Source organism: Vipera ursinii, assembly GCF_947247035.1.
Source record: "Vipera ursinii genome assembly, chromosome: Z".
Classification (NCBI taxonomy): domain Eukaryota; kingdom Metazoa; phylum Chordata; class Lepidosauria; order Squamata; family Viperidae; genus Vipera; species Vipera ursinii.
The window spans coordinates 33,804,002-33,820,929 of record NC_139517.1 but is presented as its reverse complement, the minus strand read 5'-3'; the positions used below and the strand labels follow the sequence as shown (position 1 = coordinate 33,820,929).

The 16,928-nt window shown below is 42.0% G+C and overlaps 1 protein-coding gene across 2 annotated transcripts in view; it reads left to right on the top strand.

Annotated features, from left to right (window-relative positions):
* Positions 1-16,928, top strand: part of NPEPPS (aminopeptidase puromycin sensitive) — a 127,216-nt gene that overhangs the window by 88,483 nt on the left and 21,805 nt on the right. For both annotated transcript variants that reach the window (XR_014494237.1, XM_083377859.1), the window contains exons 16-17: positions 5,949-6,083; positions 7,698-7,917. Coding sequence is in view for 1 of the 2 variants with exons in the window: in XM_083377859.1 (XP_083233985.1) it covers positions 5,949-6,083; positions 7,698-7,917 (355 nt within the window). In the remaining variant the exon portion in view is untranslated. The remainder of the gene's footprint in view (positions 1-5,948; positions 6,084-7,697; positions 7,918-16,928) is intronic.

The following is a 16,928-nucleotide window of genomic DNA, read 5'->3' as shown; positions in this document are numbered from 1 at the left end:
AGTTTTTGTCACCCCAGATTGTTGGGGGCAATTAAGCTGACTTTGTAATAATGCCGCTTGGAGGTGTGTGTGTGTGTGTGAAAGCCCTAACAAGCAGGCATATACATAGAATGAAGGCTACTGCTAAGCTTGTAAGCTGCCCTGAGTCTTCGGAGAAGGGCGGGATATAAATGGGATTAAAATAAATAATAATAAATAAGTGCTTAGATTTCTTAGTTCATTGCTGGTTTCTTTTAGTACTATAAAATTCTCTAAGAATCTGATATTAAGTCATAATTATTTTGTCATAATTTTGCCAGAGATTATCACAATGTTGATAATCTAAACAATTGTCTTTAACTTCTTTCCCTTCCAATATGTGTTTTATAGGAGTAGCTATTTTTTAGCGGCTATTGTTTTGTCAGTATTGATCTTGAGTTTTGTAAAAGTTATTTCATTCTACTATATACAATAATATATATATATATATATATATATATATATATATATATATATATATATATATATATATATATATATATATATATATATCAAAATAATAGTACTGTATTCTAATACTATTATTTTCTTTGATATGCTACATTAAGCAATTCAGTATCCTTCACTTGACTAAAATGATACAGGTCTAGAAGATCTCTGTTAGTGTCCAAATCACTTTAATTGCATAAGAGAAGTTATCATCACTTTGTTTACCAAAGTTAGAAAATTCTCGACATATTTAATAGAGAAGATGTTGGTTGCAGCATTGCTGAAGGAAATGTCAATTGATATCAAAAGTGGGAAATCTAGTTGTGCATCTTACCATTACTGCTCCTTTCTTTTGCCAGATGAGGTCACAATAATTCTGGGAGGGTTGTAAAGAGGAAATATACCAGTATTCTCCAATGATTTCTTGTGATAATTTCCTGGGTTTAGGTTGAAGACTCACTTTTTCCCAGATCATTTCTAAATTTAAATCTTATTGCATTGAGAAATCATAGTCTGATTCACTTGTAAGTTTATCAGAGAAAATAAACACAAAAAATTATGAAACATACAATAAAATTTAAATAGTCAATATTAGCAACTATCTATAGTTGCAAACCATGTAGAGAATCAATACAAGATAATGCCAGAAACTGGCCTAAAAGTTAATAGATTATAAACAAGGTTCAGTTAAAAATGAATAATTAAGTGCAAATGATCCTCTTCATTTTAAACAAGATAAAAGTGAGGCCACGTGTAAAAGTTGCATTGCATCTTGGGTTTGAAGAGTCCCTTGATTTTGTCAAGTAATTTTAAAAAGGAATAGCTTGAACTTAATTTTATAGGATTCATTCATTCTTCTTAAGATATTAATACAGTTATTTTTCTAGGTGATAAATCTAAAATATTAATAGGTATAAAATAAAAATAAAGTATATATCCCTACAGTTAATAGTAACAGATGAAGAAAACAATAAACGAAGCAATGTAGTCATTCCATATGTTGCAGGAATATCGGAAAAGCTCAGGAGGATCTTCAGCCAACACAACATACGTGCACACTTCAAACCTAAGAATACACTAAGGCAGAAGCTTGTCCACCTCAAGGATAAAACACCCACATACAAACTGAGCAATGTGGTATATGCAGTGCAGTGCAGTGAGCCATGGGCAGAAACAACAACTTCATAAACGTATGGCACAATGTAAGAGAACAAACCCATCAGGACAAGAGTCAGCATTCCATCTGCATTTAAAAGACAAAGGCCACTCTTTCGAAGACAGCAAAGTCCACATTTTGGACAGAGAGAACCCCTGGTTTGAAAGAGGGGTCAAAGAGCCCATCTGTGTCAGAATTGAACAGCCCTCTCTGAACAGAGGGGAAGGGATCCAACATCATCTATCTCCAGTCTACAACACAGTCCTTTCAACAGTTCCAAGAAGGCTCCACACCCATTTGCACTACTCGGGTGACCCTGAAGACACAGATAAGCCTCCAGGTAGCTTTAACAACTTGCTAAAAGAATGCAAATGAACAGCTGTCTGCAAGGAATATAAATCGTTTCATTTCCCACCATCCAGTCAGAGCTGAAGAAGCTTCTTGGATGAGAAGTGAAATGTCTTCAAAGAAAAACAAGAAAGTCCTGTTTCCTCATGGAAAAGCATCTTTGGGTTATTTTAAAATAAAGGTAAATATATCTTGCTTTCATGCAGCAACCTGAAATTTAGATACTGCCCACATAATCTCAAAGGAGAAGATAATTTATCTGGTCTCTATGTCACTAATAACAATGAGCCAGCTGGAGAATTGTCAACTTCATAATTAAATAACTTTTATTTTGCTTTTGTCCTTGCTGGAACAGCCCCTCCTTTTCTGAAGCTGGTGATAAAGAATATGTTACAAATAGTCCTTGATTTTTGAGTGGTTGTTTAATGATTGTTCAGAGTTACAACAGCTTCGAATAAGGTACTCATGGGCCATAAAGCACTTCTGGGCATCATAAAATGTAATACTACCACCAGCAGTTATATGACTGCATTTACAACTGGTTGACAAGCATCCCATGATCACATGATTTCCATTTGCAATCTTCTCTGCCTGCTTTCCCAGAAAGTCAAGTGGAAAGCTGGCAGGAAAGCTTGCAGACAGAGGGAAAAGAGGGCAGCCAAAATTATTTGGCAGGCTGTAGGAACAGAGCAGAAATCTTTAGAATTTCTCCTCCATATAAACCTTCACGATTTTCCCTCTCTGCTGAAAAAAATTCCCTTGTATATGAAAGTGAGAGGAAATCCTTTGGTAGGCAGGAATGCAAAAGAGCTGCATGGAGCTGAAATCCTGCAGCAGGCAGCTTTTTCACTCAATCCTCTTAATGACTTAGGAGATCACTTAACTACAACCAGGAATGCTAGAATTGCTGCTATTGAGCAAATTGAGGGAACCTTTAGAACCTAATTCCAAGCAAAAGCCACTAGATAAACAATCACACAAGAAAGTAGGGAGTAGAGAGAAAGAAGAAAAAAAGGGAAAACATAAGTAGAGAGTGATGGAAAGGATAGAAAACCCAGATAGAAAGTTGAAGATGTAAGAAACGTATTGAAGACCCATAAAGGACTCAAATTCCTATACACGAATGCTAAAGCTTAAGAAACAAACAGGGTGAACTTGAGGTAGTAGTACATGAAGGTAAATATGATATAGTTGCCATTACTGAAACGTGGGATGAAACTCATGACTGGAATGTATTGATGGAAGAATACAAACTATTCAAAAGAAACAGACCTAGCAAAAGAGGAGGTGGAATTGCATTGTATATAAAAAAATCACTATATCTCTACAGAAATCCACAAAACCAAGGATGAAAACCACCTAGAATCCGTATGAGTCAATATAAAAGGAAAAAAGAATGACATTACTATATATGTATATTACAGGCTACCCAACTAAGAAGAAGAAATAGATGAACTTTTTGCTAAACAATTAACAAACGTATGAAGGAAATATACCACAGTAATAATGGAAGACTTTAACTACCCTGATACCAACTGGGAGACAAACTGCAGCAAGTGGGAGATCAAACAGATTCCTAATCAACCTAGCTGACAACTTTGTCATCCAAAAGGTAGAGGAGGGAACTAGAGGAAAAGCTACACTAGACCTAATTCTTAATAATAGAGAAGACGTGATAAAGGGAGCCGAACTTGCCGGAAGTTTGGCCGAGAGTGACCATATCATATTGGAATTCAATATAATACAAACATAATCAGTAGGCCATAATCCAGCCAGTGTCTTAAATTTCAGAAGATCTGATTTTAACAAACTCAGAGAAAATCTAAGAAAAATTCCATGGATGAAAATCCTAAAGGGTAAAACAATTCAAGAAGTGTGAGAAACTGAAAAATATGATCATAAAAGCCCAGTCCAGCACAATACCCCTGAAAAAGAAAATAAGAAATACAAGAAGAAACCAGCAAGGTTGCACAAAAATATCTCTGATAAACTGAAAGACAAAAAGGACAAATATAAAAAATAAGGCAGGATATCAGCAGATAGCCCGAATCTGCAAAGATGAAGTCAGAAAAGCAAAGTCTCAAAATGAACAAGACTTGCAACAAAAGTCAAAGATATTAAAAAAAAGTTTTTTCAACATATAAATAACAAGAAAAAAGTCAAGGAGAGAAGGTGGCAAGGAAGTAATAGGCAGTAGAAAGGAGAGCTGCTTAATTCATTCTTTGCATCAGTCAAAAGGAAACTATAGCCCAACCTATCAAAAACATAACTGTAAAAGACAGACTGGAAATAAAAATTACAATAAGCAAGAAAATGGTAAGAGAACATCTGTCTGGTCTTGATGAAAATAAATCATTGGGCCCTGATAGATTACATCCCAGAGTTTTGGAGGAACTGGCAGATATTATCTCAGAACAATTGTACCATACCTTTCAAAAATCCTGAACAGATGATGTGGTTCCCATCTTCAAGTAAGGTGGGGGGAACAGACTCAGGAAACTGCAGACCAATCAGTCTAACATCAATACCTAGGAAGACAGTGGAAAAGATAATCAAAAAACAGATCTGTGAACATCTAGAAACAAACATATAACTAAAAGCTAACATGGATTTGTTAAAAATAGATCATGCCAAACCAATCTTATTTCATTATTTGACAAAGTAAGTAAATTAGTAGACCAGCGAAATGCTATGGATAGAGTATACTTAGACTTCAGCAAGGCATTTGACAGAATAGGCCACAACCTACTTGGTAACCTAGGAAAATGTGGCATAGACAGCATCACCACCGGATGGATTTCTAACTGGCTGACAAACCGTACTCAATGAGTTGCTCTTAATGGTGCTACATCTACAGGGAGGGAAGTAAACAGTGGGGTACTACAAGGTTCTGTCTTAGGCCCAGTACTCGTCAATATCTTCATTAATGACTTAGATGAGGGAATAGAAGGGGAACCCCTCAAATTTTCAGATGACACTAAACTGGCAGGAATAGCTAACACACCAGAAGACAAGCTCAGGATCCAAAAGGATCTTGACAAACTTGAACAATTGGCCCTATCCAACAACATAAAATTTAATGTGGAGAAAAGCAAGGTTTTGCATGTAGGCAGGAAAAACCAAGGGTACACATACAAATTAGGTGAAACCTGGTTTAAAAATAATAAACTGTGAGAGGGATCTTGGAGTCCTAGTGGATGAGTATTTAAATATGAGCTAGCAGTGTGACAGCAGCCAAAAAAGCTAATACAATGCTTGATTGTATAAACAGAGGCATAGAACCAAATCACATGAAGTATTAGTACCGCTTTATAAAGCTTTAGTAAGACCACACCTGGAATACTACATCGAATTTTGGATGTTGAGACTTTGGAAAAAGTGCAAAGAAGAAGAGCAACTAAGATGATTAAAATCCTGGAGACAAAAGAACAGTTGCAGGAATTGGGTATGGCCAGTCTAGAGAAAAGGACTAGGGCTGATATGATAGCAGTATTCCAGTATTTGAGAGGTTGCCATGAAGAAGAGAGGGTCAACTTATTTTCTAAAGCACCAGAAGGCAAGACAAAAGCAATGGATGGAATCTATCAAGGAGAGAAGCAACTTGGAATTAAGGAGAAACTTCCAAACAGTGAGAACAATTAACCAGTGGAACAGCTTGCCTTCAGATGTTGTAGGTGCTTCATCACTAGAAGTTTTTAAGAAGAAACTGGAGAGTCACTTGTCTGAAATGGTAGAGGGGGTTCCTACTTGAGCAGGGTTTTCAACAAGAAGACTTCAAATGTCCCTTCCATCTCTATTCTGATTCTGAAATCAGTCTTGTGACATCTCACTTAATTATCACATCACCCTGTGAACAAGATTTCAGTCTCAGTTATGGCCGAAAGGTGAGGGCTACCTGTATATTATTGTTAGACATTGTTAAATCTTGCCATGTTCTCTCCAACTGCTAACTGAATCTCACTCCCAATGTTTTCAGCTAAATCTGGGAACTGTGGGATTTTATCGGACACAATACAGTCCTGACATGCTGGAGGGTTTACTTCCAGCTATCCGTGATCTCTCCTTACTCCCTGTGGACAGGCTAGGGCTGCAGAATGATCTCTTTTCCTTGGTAAGTGGATATCTCTCTCCTTTTGTTACTATTTTTCCCTTGGCTTTTTATCTTGTCTTCTTTTTCTCTCTCCTTCAAGAATCGTACTACGTTTGGAGGCACAATATATTTTGAATTAATGAACTTCATATAGCTGCAGTCCTAGTCTTAAACTTTTAACTGTGGTGCTGTTTTCTATTAAATTGCTTCTGATTTCATGTCAGTAGCTTTAAGTATGAAATACACTGAAGCATGAATAAATGACATATATAAATTACAAGATGGAAATCCAAATGCCCCTGAGAAGTATTCTACAAGCCGAATATATATATTTTAATTTAAAGTACTATGAAAGGTTGATTTCTGCTATTTCTATTTCTCTTCTGGTATTTCATATAAGATGTATCTGGGATTTTGTAACTATCAGTTACTCTGCTAGTAAGTTTTTATTTTTAAGAACAAGTATGGAATTCCCCACCAAGTGCTAAACTGTGCCTTTGCTGAGTGTGGAATATATATGATTTTGTCACTATTTTATATTCCACACAACCCGTGCTGTATTGTTTTCAGAGATGTTTTTAGAATCAGGATATTAAACTGAATGACTTTCCACAATTTTCCTTTTTGTTTCATACCACCTCAGTAAACCAAAGTAGATTGATTTCAGGGTTGTTAATTTCAACTCAAAATTAATTTGGCTCCTTCTTTAGAGATGGTAGGTATTCTTCAAATATTAATGCTTTATCATTGAAAATGATAATATATAATGTAACACTGAAATCATAGGGGTTTGTGAAGTATTTGGCAACACACATTCATTTAATGGAGAGTGCCAGTCAATCAGTTTGAACTTTTCAATCACCAAAGTGACTTGAATTGTTTTCAAGTTTATGTGGTAATTATTATCAATTGCCGATATCCACAAATACACTACAGGTAATTCTTGACTTACGACCAGTTACTTAATGACTATTTGAAATTATGACAGATTTTTTAAAAAAGCTTTTTACAACTACCCCTCCCCCTATGATCTTGTGATCACATTACTATTGGAGGCAGTTTTGTGATCACAAGAGTGTGATTTGTGATTTATTTTTGCCAATTTTCAGATAAAATATCATTGGATATGCTGTATTCACTTTATGACCATGTGATTCTCTTAAATCATCATGTGATTCACTTAACAAATGTGGAGACTTGCCTGTAAAAAATAGTGGTAAACTCGAGTCCAGTCATATGGTGAGTTGACTTATGACTGCAACACTTACAGCTGAAATTCCAGGGTGCATTGTGGTCGTAAGTTGAGAACTACCTATAGCTGTAAATGTTTGGCAGCTAGAATTTTCAGTAAGTTCCTGAGTTTTTGAAATCATAGAAATAGCAATATTCTTCTGTTGTTGTTTACTACTTTCGTATATAGCTTGGATTGATAGATTAGATGTTTCTGGCTTTGTATTGACACCCTGCCTTTTGTTAGACATACTCTAAATGACTCTGTATAATTTATAACAAGGAGCTAAATGTTCTTTTACAACCATTATCCATATGAGAAAAGTCTACATAGCTTTTTTCTTTTAGTAAGATTGAATATTTCTTTTGGTTTGGAGTGTAACTTATTTGTTTTTCTTCTCTCAGGCCAGAGCTGGAATTATTAGCACTGTAGAGGTTCTAAAAATCATGGAAGCTTTTGTGAATGAGCCCAACTATACTGTCTGGAGCGACCTAAGCTGTAACCTGGGGATTCTCTCAACTCTCTTGTCCCACACAGAGTTCTACGAAGAAATTCAGGCATTCATCCGTGATATCTTTTCACCAATAGGAGAAAAACTGGGCTGGGACCCCAGGCCTGGTGAGGGTATGAAGAATTATGAATACTTTGATCCTTCATTATTTTAGTTTTATCTTGCTCCTTTTGTTATCAAAGACTTAGACTTCCAAGATATTTAGGAATAGGGAACTGGTTTCTAAGGCTTGTTATGGATTTATTTATTTTTTGCAGTTTCAGATGATTGAACTGCTGAGGGTCTGGTTTCTGCTTGGAATAAGACAGAAGACCCAGAGTCAGTAGAATTAATCAGAAATAAGATTGTATTAGTAATCGTGCCCTACAGTATGCTTTCTTTCTTTCTTTCTTTCTTTCTTTCTTTCTTTCTTTCTTTCTTTCTTTCTTTCTTTCTTTCTTTCTTTCTTTCTTTTTCTATTCCAGGTATTATGTATGATGTACAGATAGATTGGATATATTAAAAATATTTAGAATATGGTCCATGTGGTTCTTCTAGATTTCTCAGCAGCATTGGGCCATTAATTAAGATGTATTATTGGATTAATTATATAAATTGGGCTTAAGAAGCAGAATACTGTTGCCAGAACAATAGTATAAGAAGTGTGTTGCTTTTTCACTTCTATCTGAAGTTGCTCGATCTGTTCAGGCTATGCCAGTGAAGACAAAAAATCTGGCAAACCTAAGTCAGAAGATTGTTATAGTGAGAAGAAAGGCAGCAAGCTTAGTTCAAAGTTCAAAGCAGCAGATGCAAAACCAGAAATTTGAAGTAGCAGCCTTAGAAATAATCAGGAGGGAAGATCTTCTTGGTACCACTTCCATTTTTTTTTCTCCTCTTCAATTTGATGAGGATTCATTCAAGAGAATAATGGTATTGCTGGAGATAGTCATCTTGGGCCATGAGTTATTAGCATGTGTATGATATCCAGCTATACTTCTGGGTTCCATTTATGCACTGTAGAGAATCTGTAGAGTTCTAAAACTGTCTGAGTTAATGTGAACAGATTGAAGTTTAATTCAAAAAACACTGAGGTGCTGTCACAAACTAATCCTCTGGCTGGGTATTCACAAGTAGTCTTTGATATGCTTTCGGTTCCTTGAAAAACGCATGCACTTTATAGTACTTGGATAAACTGAATTGTAGTTTTAGCTGGTATACAGTCTATGAGCCCATCTGGAGAAAGTGAATTTTGCTTTATATTCTCTAAATGATATCTGGAATTGATTGTTATAATACATTTTAAACCAAGATTTCTTTAAAGATAATACAGAAACTTTTGATTCAGAATGAAGTGATGGGGTATAATCTGAGTGATGGGGTATGACAAACTAGATGGACTTAGCAATATCTGTATGTTGTTATCCAATGGTAGTTTACCATACATTTCCAAACTTAATCTAAGATGAAACTTAATTTTTAAAATTCTATGTTGTTGTTGTTGTTGTTAGTTGCGAAGTCGTGTCCGACCCATCGCGACCCTATGGACAATGTTCCTCCAGGCCTTCCTGTCCTCTACCATCTTCTGGAGTCCATCTGAGCTCACGCCTACTGCTTCAATCCAGCCACCTCATTCTCTGTCGTCCCCTTCTTCTATTGCCCTCAATATTTCCCAGCATTAGGCTCTTCTCCAGTGAGTCCTTCCTTCTCATTAGGTGGCCAAAGTATTTGAGTTTTAGCTTCAGGATCTGGCCTTCTAAAGAGCAGTCAGGGTTGATCTCCTCTAGGACTGACCGGTTTGATCGCCTTGCAGTCCAAGGGACTCGCAGGAGTCTTCTCCAACACCATAGTTCAAAGGCTTCAATTCTTTGGCGCTCAGCCTTTCTTATGGTCCAACTTTCACTGCCATACATTGCAATAAAATTCTATACTGTTTATGATTAAATTTGCCTTAAACCTTGATCCTATTTTTAAATCAGGAATAGAGAATAGTCTTTGACTCACCTACCTTAAAAGAAACCTTTTTCGTAATAGTTTCATACCACTGGAAAAATTTGCTATCACAAAACCATTTCATTAGGCTTTTATGAAAGGTCTAACACCCATGTACTATCTCGGGTTTTTTTGTTTTTGTTTCATTTTATTGCATTATTAGTTTTAGCTGTAGTTGACTTAAATTTTAGGTTAGATATTTACCTGATGTTGTTGATTTTTATTGTTGCTGTTTTATAATTGAATGGAATAATTCATTACTGCACTTTTTAAAGTTCAGTAATCTGTTTCCTAAAGAATTTGTCATTAAAGGTGCAGTTTAAATATTTTAAATAAAATAAGTCTTCAAAACATTTACATATATGTCTGTCCCATAGAGTACTCACTATACAAAAACAGTTTTGGACTGGGCTCAAATCCCTGATGAACTACTGGCTAGGTAGCCTTCAATCATCCATTTCTCATTCATTCTTTAAATAGCATAAGGGTTTTTTTTGATATTTACAGTAGGAATTAAAGTAACATTACAAAAATGAAAAAAAAATGTAGCTCTCAAAATTCAATCTCGTTCATATAAGATGGCAACTCTCTGGAATAGCAACCCCACAGAGCTGTGGTTCCTCCCCTGGCCTCGTTCAAAATGCTGTTAAAACCATGGCTTTTCTCCTAAGACTTGGGTTAGATTAGATGGCAAGCTTTCCACAAGATTATATATATGAGTCTGGAGGTGTTTTCTCTAAAGTAGTTCTGTGCCCTTTGTTATAAGGTTTCTGTACTGTTCTTTACTGTTACACTCTATCAAGAGTTGTCTTGGTATTGCGTATTCCTATTTTATATGCCCACACATGCACACACTCTCATTCTATGTTGATCATAATAGCAGGATATTATATTATCCTGGGCTTTGTTCAGTATTAATTGCAATCAAGGGATCAATCTTACAATTCATTCACCTAGCAATCATTCTTAATTCCTATGTTATCTCTGCATTTTGCATTTTTCTTTCAATTTTTTTAAAAATGCAGTGAGGATGTGCAAAGGCCTGGTAAGGATTAGAACTAACTTGCGGAGGAACAGAGCACAACTGGGTCTACAGCTGGGTCCTTTGTGATCCTAATTAACCTTTGAATATACCCATTACTGCAGGGGTGTCAAGTTGCTGGCCCGTAGGCCGGACACATCACGAGGAAACCACGCCCACCCCATTGCCGGCAATGGGGAAAAAGCTCCAATATGTCACGCGACGGCACATTACTTCGCGAGTTTGACATGTCTGCATTACTGCCAAAAAACCCCCGAACGACAGAGCAGCAAAAATGATGTTTCTTTAGTGACTCTACTTTATTTCATTACTAAGAACCCTTTTTAATCCTGGTAAAGAGTGCTGACTATTAACAACCAGCAAATTCTAGGCACACTAGAATAGATTAGCCAAAATCAAACAGGATTATGTCTGTAAAGATTGTCAGTCATTCAGGTCATTATTGTCCTTTTTCAAAAGACAACCAGACAACCAGACTTTGTTTTTCCTTGAAAACTTTTCGTTTCTCATCCAGAACTGAACAACTTCTTGGGACAAACAGGATTATACAGACTGAAGTCTATATAATTTGCTACATAAAAATCACAATATAGCTTAGCATATCATAGGAACCTGATCAGTGTATCAGACAAAGCATTTACAGTGCAGTATGCTATATGTTGCAGTTCAATTGATAGTGCCTCTATCAAGCATGTTGCTTCTATTATATAAGTCAGCATGCTTTTCTTTCATGATTCAGTCCAGATAATTTTTTTATAGAAATTGGTGCTGAGTTCATTTTCTTTTATTAATGGTATTAATAGTCACAGATTGTTCTGTTCCCCCCTCCGGAGTACAAACAAACAGACAAGCAGACACGACTAGCAAGAGTTAATTCTACAGGCTGTAATTAATTGCCTTCAGATAAGGCCTTGGCAGCAAAATAGGCTCGTTACCCCAAGCGTCTGCTGGAATGAGTTAACGTCCAAACAAACAGTTCAAAAGCAGATGTACAGAAGTGTTGCCAAGAATTCAGACCAGGGTTTCAAACAAGAAGCAGAGTTCCGAAGATGTGACCAGAAGTTGTTTAAACTATTGTTCGTCACAAAGTTCTCAGAGCAGCCACACCCCTTTTTATACCTAGTGGGGTGTGGCTCAATGACTCAGCTAATCCCTGGCCCTGCTACTTTTCCTACACTGCTGTAAACGCTTGGTCCTGCGCCTTTCTCGGGGGTCTAGCCGTGAGTCATCTTCGCTAGACTGTATCTGTTGCAGCTGCTCAAGCTCTGTCCCAGGCTGGCTTCCAACCTGGCTACTCCCAGGCTGCTCCTGTCGGCCTTCAGATGGAGACGGAGGCCTTGCCAGAGAGGAGGGCCCCGGAGAAGGAGGCCTTGCCAGAGGGGAGGGTCCCAGAGAAGGAGGCCTTGCCAGTTCCTCCCCATCATCCTCAGAGTCCTCTTCCACGGGTAGGACAGGCTTGGGTCAGGGCCACAACACTATCCCCCACCGCAGGGCCCTTCCCCCGGGTCTGACGGTTGGGATGCGGTCGAGACGGGAATTGTTCGTGGAAAACCCACACAAGGTCAGGGGCGTGCAATGCGGAAGCGTCGACCCAGGAGAAGTCCTTAGGCCCATACGCCTTCCACTCAGCCAAATATTGAAAGCACCCCTTTAGCCAGCGGGAGTCCTGGATACTGGCCACGTTGTATTCTGCCGAGCCGTCCTCGAGTGTAGTCAGTGGGGCAGGAGCCGTCGGACGTGGAAAGGAACACAAGGGGGCTTCGGGGACCAGCAGGGATCAGTGAAAGACCGGGTGGATCCACATGGAGCGTGGCAGGGCAACCGGTAGGCCACAGGGTTGATGACCGCTTCAATCGGAAACCGGTCCGATGTATTGATGGTCCAGTTTCTTTACCAGTCGGTTGGTCAGGAGATGCTTCGTGGATAACCACACTCGATCTCTGACCGCCAGTGGTAGCATTGCCCATCAGGAGCGGTCGGCGAACCGTTTATAGTCCTCCTTGGCCCGGATCAATTGACGACGTACCAATTGTTGGACTGCCTGCAACTCCGACAGGAAGTCCTGGGTCTCGGGAACCAGAGAATCTGAGGGAGCCAGAGGGAAGAGCCGTTGGCATAGAACGGGGTGGTCTGGGTGGAGGTGTGTTGGGAGTTGTTAAAGGCAAACTCCACTAGGGAGAGGTAATCGGCCCAATTGTCCTGCTGCTGGTTCACGAAACAGTGCAGGTACTGCTCCAGGATGCCGATTACCTTCTCCGTCCCCCCGTCGGTCTCTGGATGGTGTGCCGACGACAAACACACCTGCACCTCCAACGCGGCCATCAGGCTTTTCCAAAATTGTGCCGTGAATTGCACACCGCGATCTGACACTACCCTGTCTGGCAAGCCGTGGAGACGGAAGACGTGCTGCAGGAACAACCGGGCAGTTGTATGGGCCGTTGGCAGCCCCCGGCACAGAATAAAGTGCACCATTTTCGTTAACATGTCAACCACCACTAGGACAGTGGTAAACCCTGAGGACAGCGGCAAGTCTGTTAAGTCCATGGAGATTGCTCCCCATGGTCTCTCTGGCGTCGGCAGGAGTTGGAGGAGGCCGGGAGGTGCGCCCGTGGCAGCCTTTGCTTGTCGGCACCGCACGCAGGACGTCACATACGCATGTACGTCGTGCCGTACCCGAGGTCACCAAAACGTCCTCATCACTAAATTGAGGGTCTTAAAAAAACCAAAGTGCCCCGCCGCAGGGTTGTCATGACATTGTGTCATCACGAGGGTTCAGAGCGGCCCCGTGGGTACGTATAGTCGCCCCCGATGTTTCAGCAAACCCTCCTCCAAAGTCCACGGGGATGCGGGATTAACCTCGGCCTTCCTCTGTTGCGACCAGTTGTTGAGGCGCTGTGCCTCATGCACCTGAGCCTGCAAGTCCACTGGCTCATGGGACTGCGGTCAAGGCTTGCACGGGCAGCACCGTCTGCGGGGGCAGTGGGTCCTTGGTGCGGAGGTACTCCGGCTTGCGGGACAGGGCATGTGCCCTCTGGTTGTGACCACTGGAGATGTAGGTCACACGAAACTTGAACCGGGCAAAAAACAAAGACCACCGGATCTGCCGCTGGTTCAACTTCCTGGCCGTCTTCAGGTGTTCTAGGTTCCGATGGTCCATGTGGACCTCCACCTGGTGTCAGGCCCCCTCGAGATGATGCCGCCAAGCCTCGAACACGGCCTTGATAGCCAGCAACTCTTTTTCCCAGATGGTGTAATTGCACTCGGAAGGATTGAGTTTCCGCGAATAGTAAGCGCAGGGAAAAAGTGCCGCCATCCACCGGGGCCTGCAATAACACCGCCCCAAGAGCCACGTTGGACGCGTCCATCTCCACGACGAAGGGACGGTTCGGATTGGGGTGCCTCAGGATGGGTTCTGTGATGAAGGCCTTCTTGAGGCTCTCGAACACCTGTTGCTGCGGGGGACCCTACCAGAATGGGACCTTCTTAAGGAGCTGGGTGAGCGGAACTGTCAATGTAGCAAAGCCCGGGATGAAGGTCCGGTAATAGTTGGCGAACCCCAGATGGTGCTGGATATCCTTCACTCGACAGGAGGGGTTCCCAACTACACAAGGCCTCCACCTTGCGCGGGTCCATGGCGATGCCTTCAGGAGAGATGATGTGGCCAAGGAACTCTATGGAAGAAGAGGCATTTCTCCAGCTTCGCATAGAGTTGATGCTCCCGAAGGCGCTGCAAGATGAGGTGGACATGCTGCAGATGGTGTTTCCTGGACCGGGAGTATATCAGAATGTCGTCCAGGTAGACCACCACGAACCTGTCCAACATGTCCCGAAAAACATCATTCATCAGAGGTTGGAAGACTGCGGGGGCATTGGTCAGCCCGAATGGCATAACGGTATATTCAAAATGACCGTATCGGGTGCCAAACGCCGTTTTCCATTCATCCCCCTTTCACATCCGTACCAGGTTGTAGGCCCCTCGGAGATCAAGCTTGATGAATATGGTTGCTTCACGCAGCCTCTCCATCAGCTCCGGGATGAGTGGCAGGGGGTACCAATTCTGCACCGTGATGGCGTTCAGTCGGCGGTAATCGCAACACAAGCGTAGATCCCCCGTCTTCTTCTTGACTAAGAGGACTGGGGCTGAGAGAGGGGATGACGAAGGCCGAATGAACCCCCTGGCCAGGTTCTTGTCCAAAATGTCTTGCAAAGCAGCCAACTTGGGCTTTGACATGGGGTATAGGCGTCCCACTGGCAGCGGCGCGTTGGGCAGAAGGTTGGGGCAATTGTAGGACTGGTGGGGCAAATGGTCTGCCTCCTTCTCGCTGAACAGATCCGTGAAGTCCACCAGGTCAGGAGGCGGCAGGGGCGGAGACTTCCTGGCCGGCACAGGTGTGGCAGACGTGGTCTACGCACTGCAGGCTCGGAAAAGAGATGGTGTTCCACGACCATGCCACCTGAGGATAGTGGGTCCGAAGCCAGGCCATACCCAGGACCAAAGGGAAATGGAGGTCCGCCGTGATATAAAACTGAATCGCCTCCTCATGTGCCCCAATGGCAAGGCGCAAAGGCTGGGTGGCGGACTTAATGGGGCCTGAGACAAGTTCCTGCCCATCAATGGTTTCTACCCACAACGGAGGGTCCACCGGAGTCAAGGGAACGCCAAAATGGGCTGCAAAGGCCTGGTCCATAAAATTGGTTGTGGCCCCCGAATCCACCAGCGCATGCGCCTGGATCCCCCCTGGTTGGTCAGACAAAAAGACCTGAGTGTCCAAAATCAGATGTTGAGGCGGTCCAGAGTCCACGTCTGCTATTCCTGGCGGGGGTGTAGTGCGTGCCCGGCCTAGGGTTTCCCCTAAACCGGGCCTGCCCCGTTTCCCACCTTATCAGTCTGAGCCCGAGACCCAGGGCCAGACTTTGGTGCCCCTTTTTGTTTCCTGGAACAGGAGGCAGCGAAATGTCCGGACTCCCCCCAATACAAACAACCCCCCTTGACGTCTCCGAGTCCTCTCCTAGGCTGTTAGGTGAGGTCTGGCCGCTCGCAGCTCCATTGGCTCCTCAGCAGATGCCACAAAACGTGGGGCGACCTGGAACGCGGTTGGTGCAGGATGTGGATGTGCAGGTGCAGACAGCGTGGGCCACTCTTGGACGGTCCAATGGGTCTTTCGACGTTGGAGGTGAGCATCAATGCGAAGTCACTGGACCACTAGGGCATCGAGGGTCGGGGGAGCCTCTACATGGACCAGTTCATCCTGAAGCTCGTCTGAAAGCCTGTCTTGGAAAGCATCCAACAATGCCGCCTCATTCCAAGCTGAGTCCTGGGACAGCTGCCGGAAGTCAGAGATATAATCCTGCAGGGAGCGTTTTCCTTGCTGGAGGTCTTTGACTCATCTGGCTACAGTCTGAGTGCGGATGGGGTCCTCATACATGAGCCTCATGTGTTGCCAGAAGCCCTGGTAATCAGTTAACAAGGGGCTGTTCTGAGTTAATAACGGAGTGGCCCATTGGGCAGCAGAGCCAGAAAGAAGGCTAAGCACAAACCCCACCCTAGCCCAGTCATCAGGGAAATCCTCCGGCCTCATAGACATAAACAATTGGCACCATCCCATGAAGGCCGAGAACATCTCAGACTGTCCAGAAAACTTATCCGGCACCACTACCAGGCATTTCTGATGGGGAGGAGTAATTGCAGGAGCATTCATCAGAGTGAGTTGTGCAGTCAATTGGGCTACCTGCTGTTGTAGGAGTTGATTGCTTGCAGCTGCTACTGAGCTCCTGTGACTACAGCTGCTGCTGCTGTTGTTAGTCCATCTTAGATGAAAGATGGTCTGTTTGTTGTGGTGACGAACAAGTTGTTCTGTTCCCCCCTCCGGAGTACAAACAAACAGACAAGCAGACACGACTAGCAAGAGTTAATTCTACAGGCTGTAGTTAATTGCCTTCAGATAAGGCCTTGGCAGCAAAAAGCAGATGTACAGAAGTGTTGCCAAGAATTCAGACCAGGGTTTCAAACAAGAAGCAGAGTTCCGAAGATGTGACCAGAAGTTGTTTAAACTATTGTTCGTCACAAAGTTCTCAGAGCAGCCACACCCCTTTTTATACCTAGTGGGGTGTGGC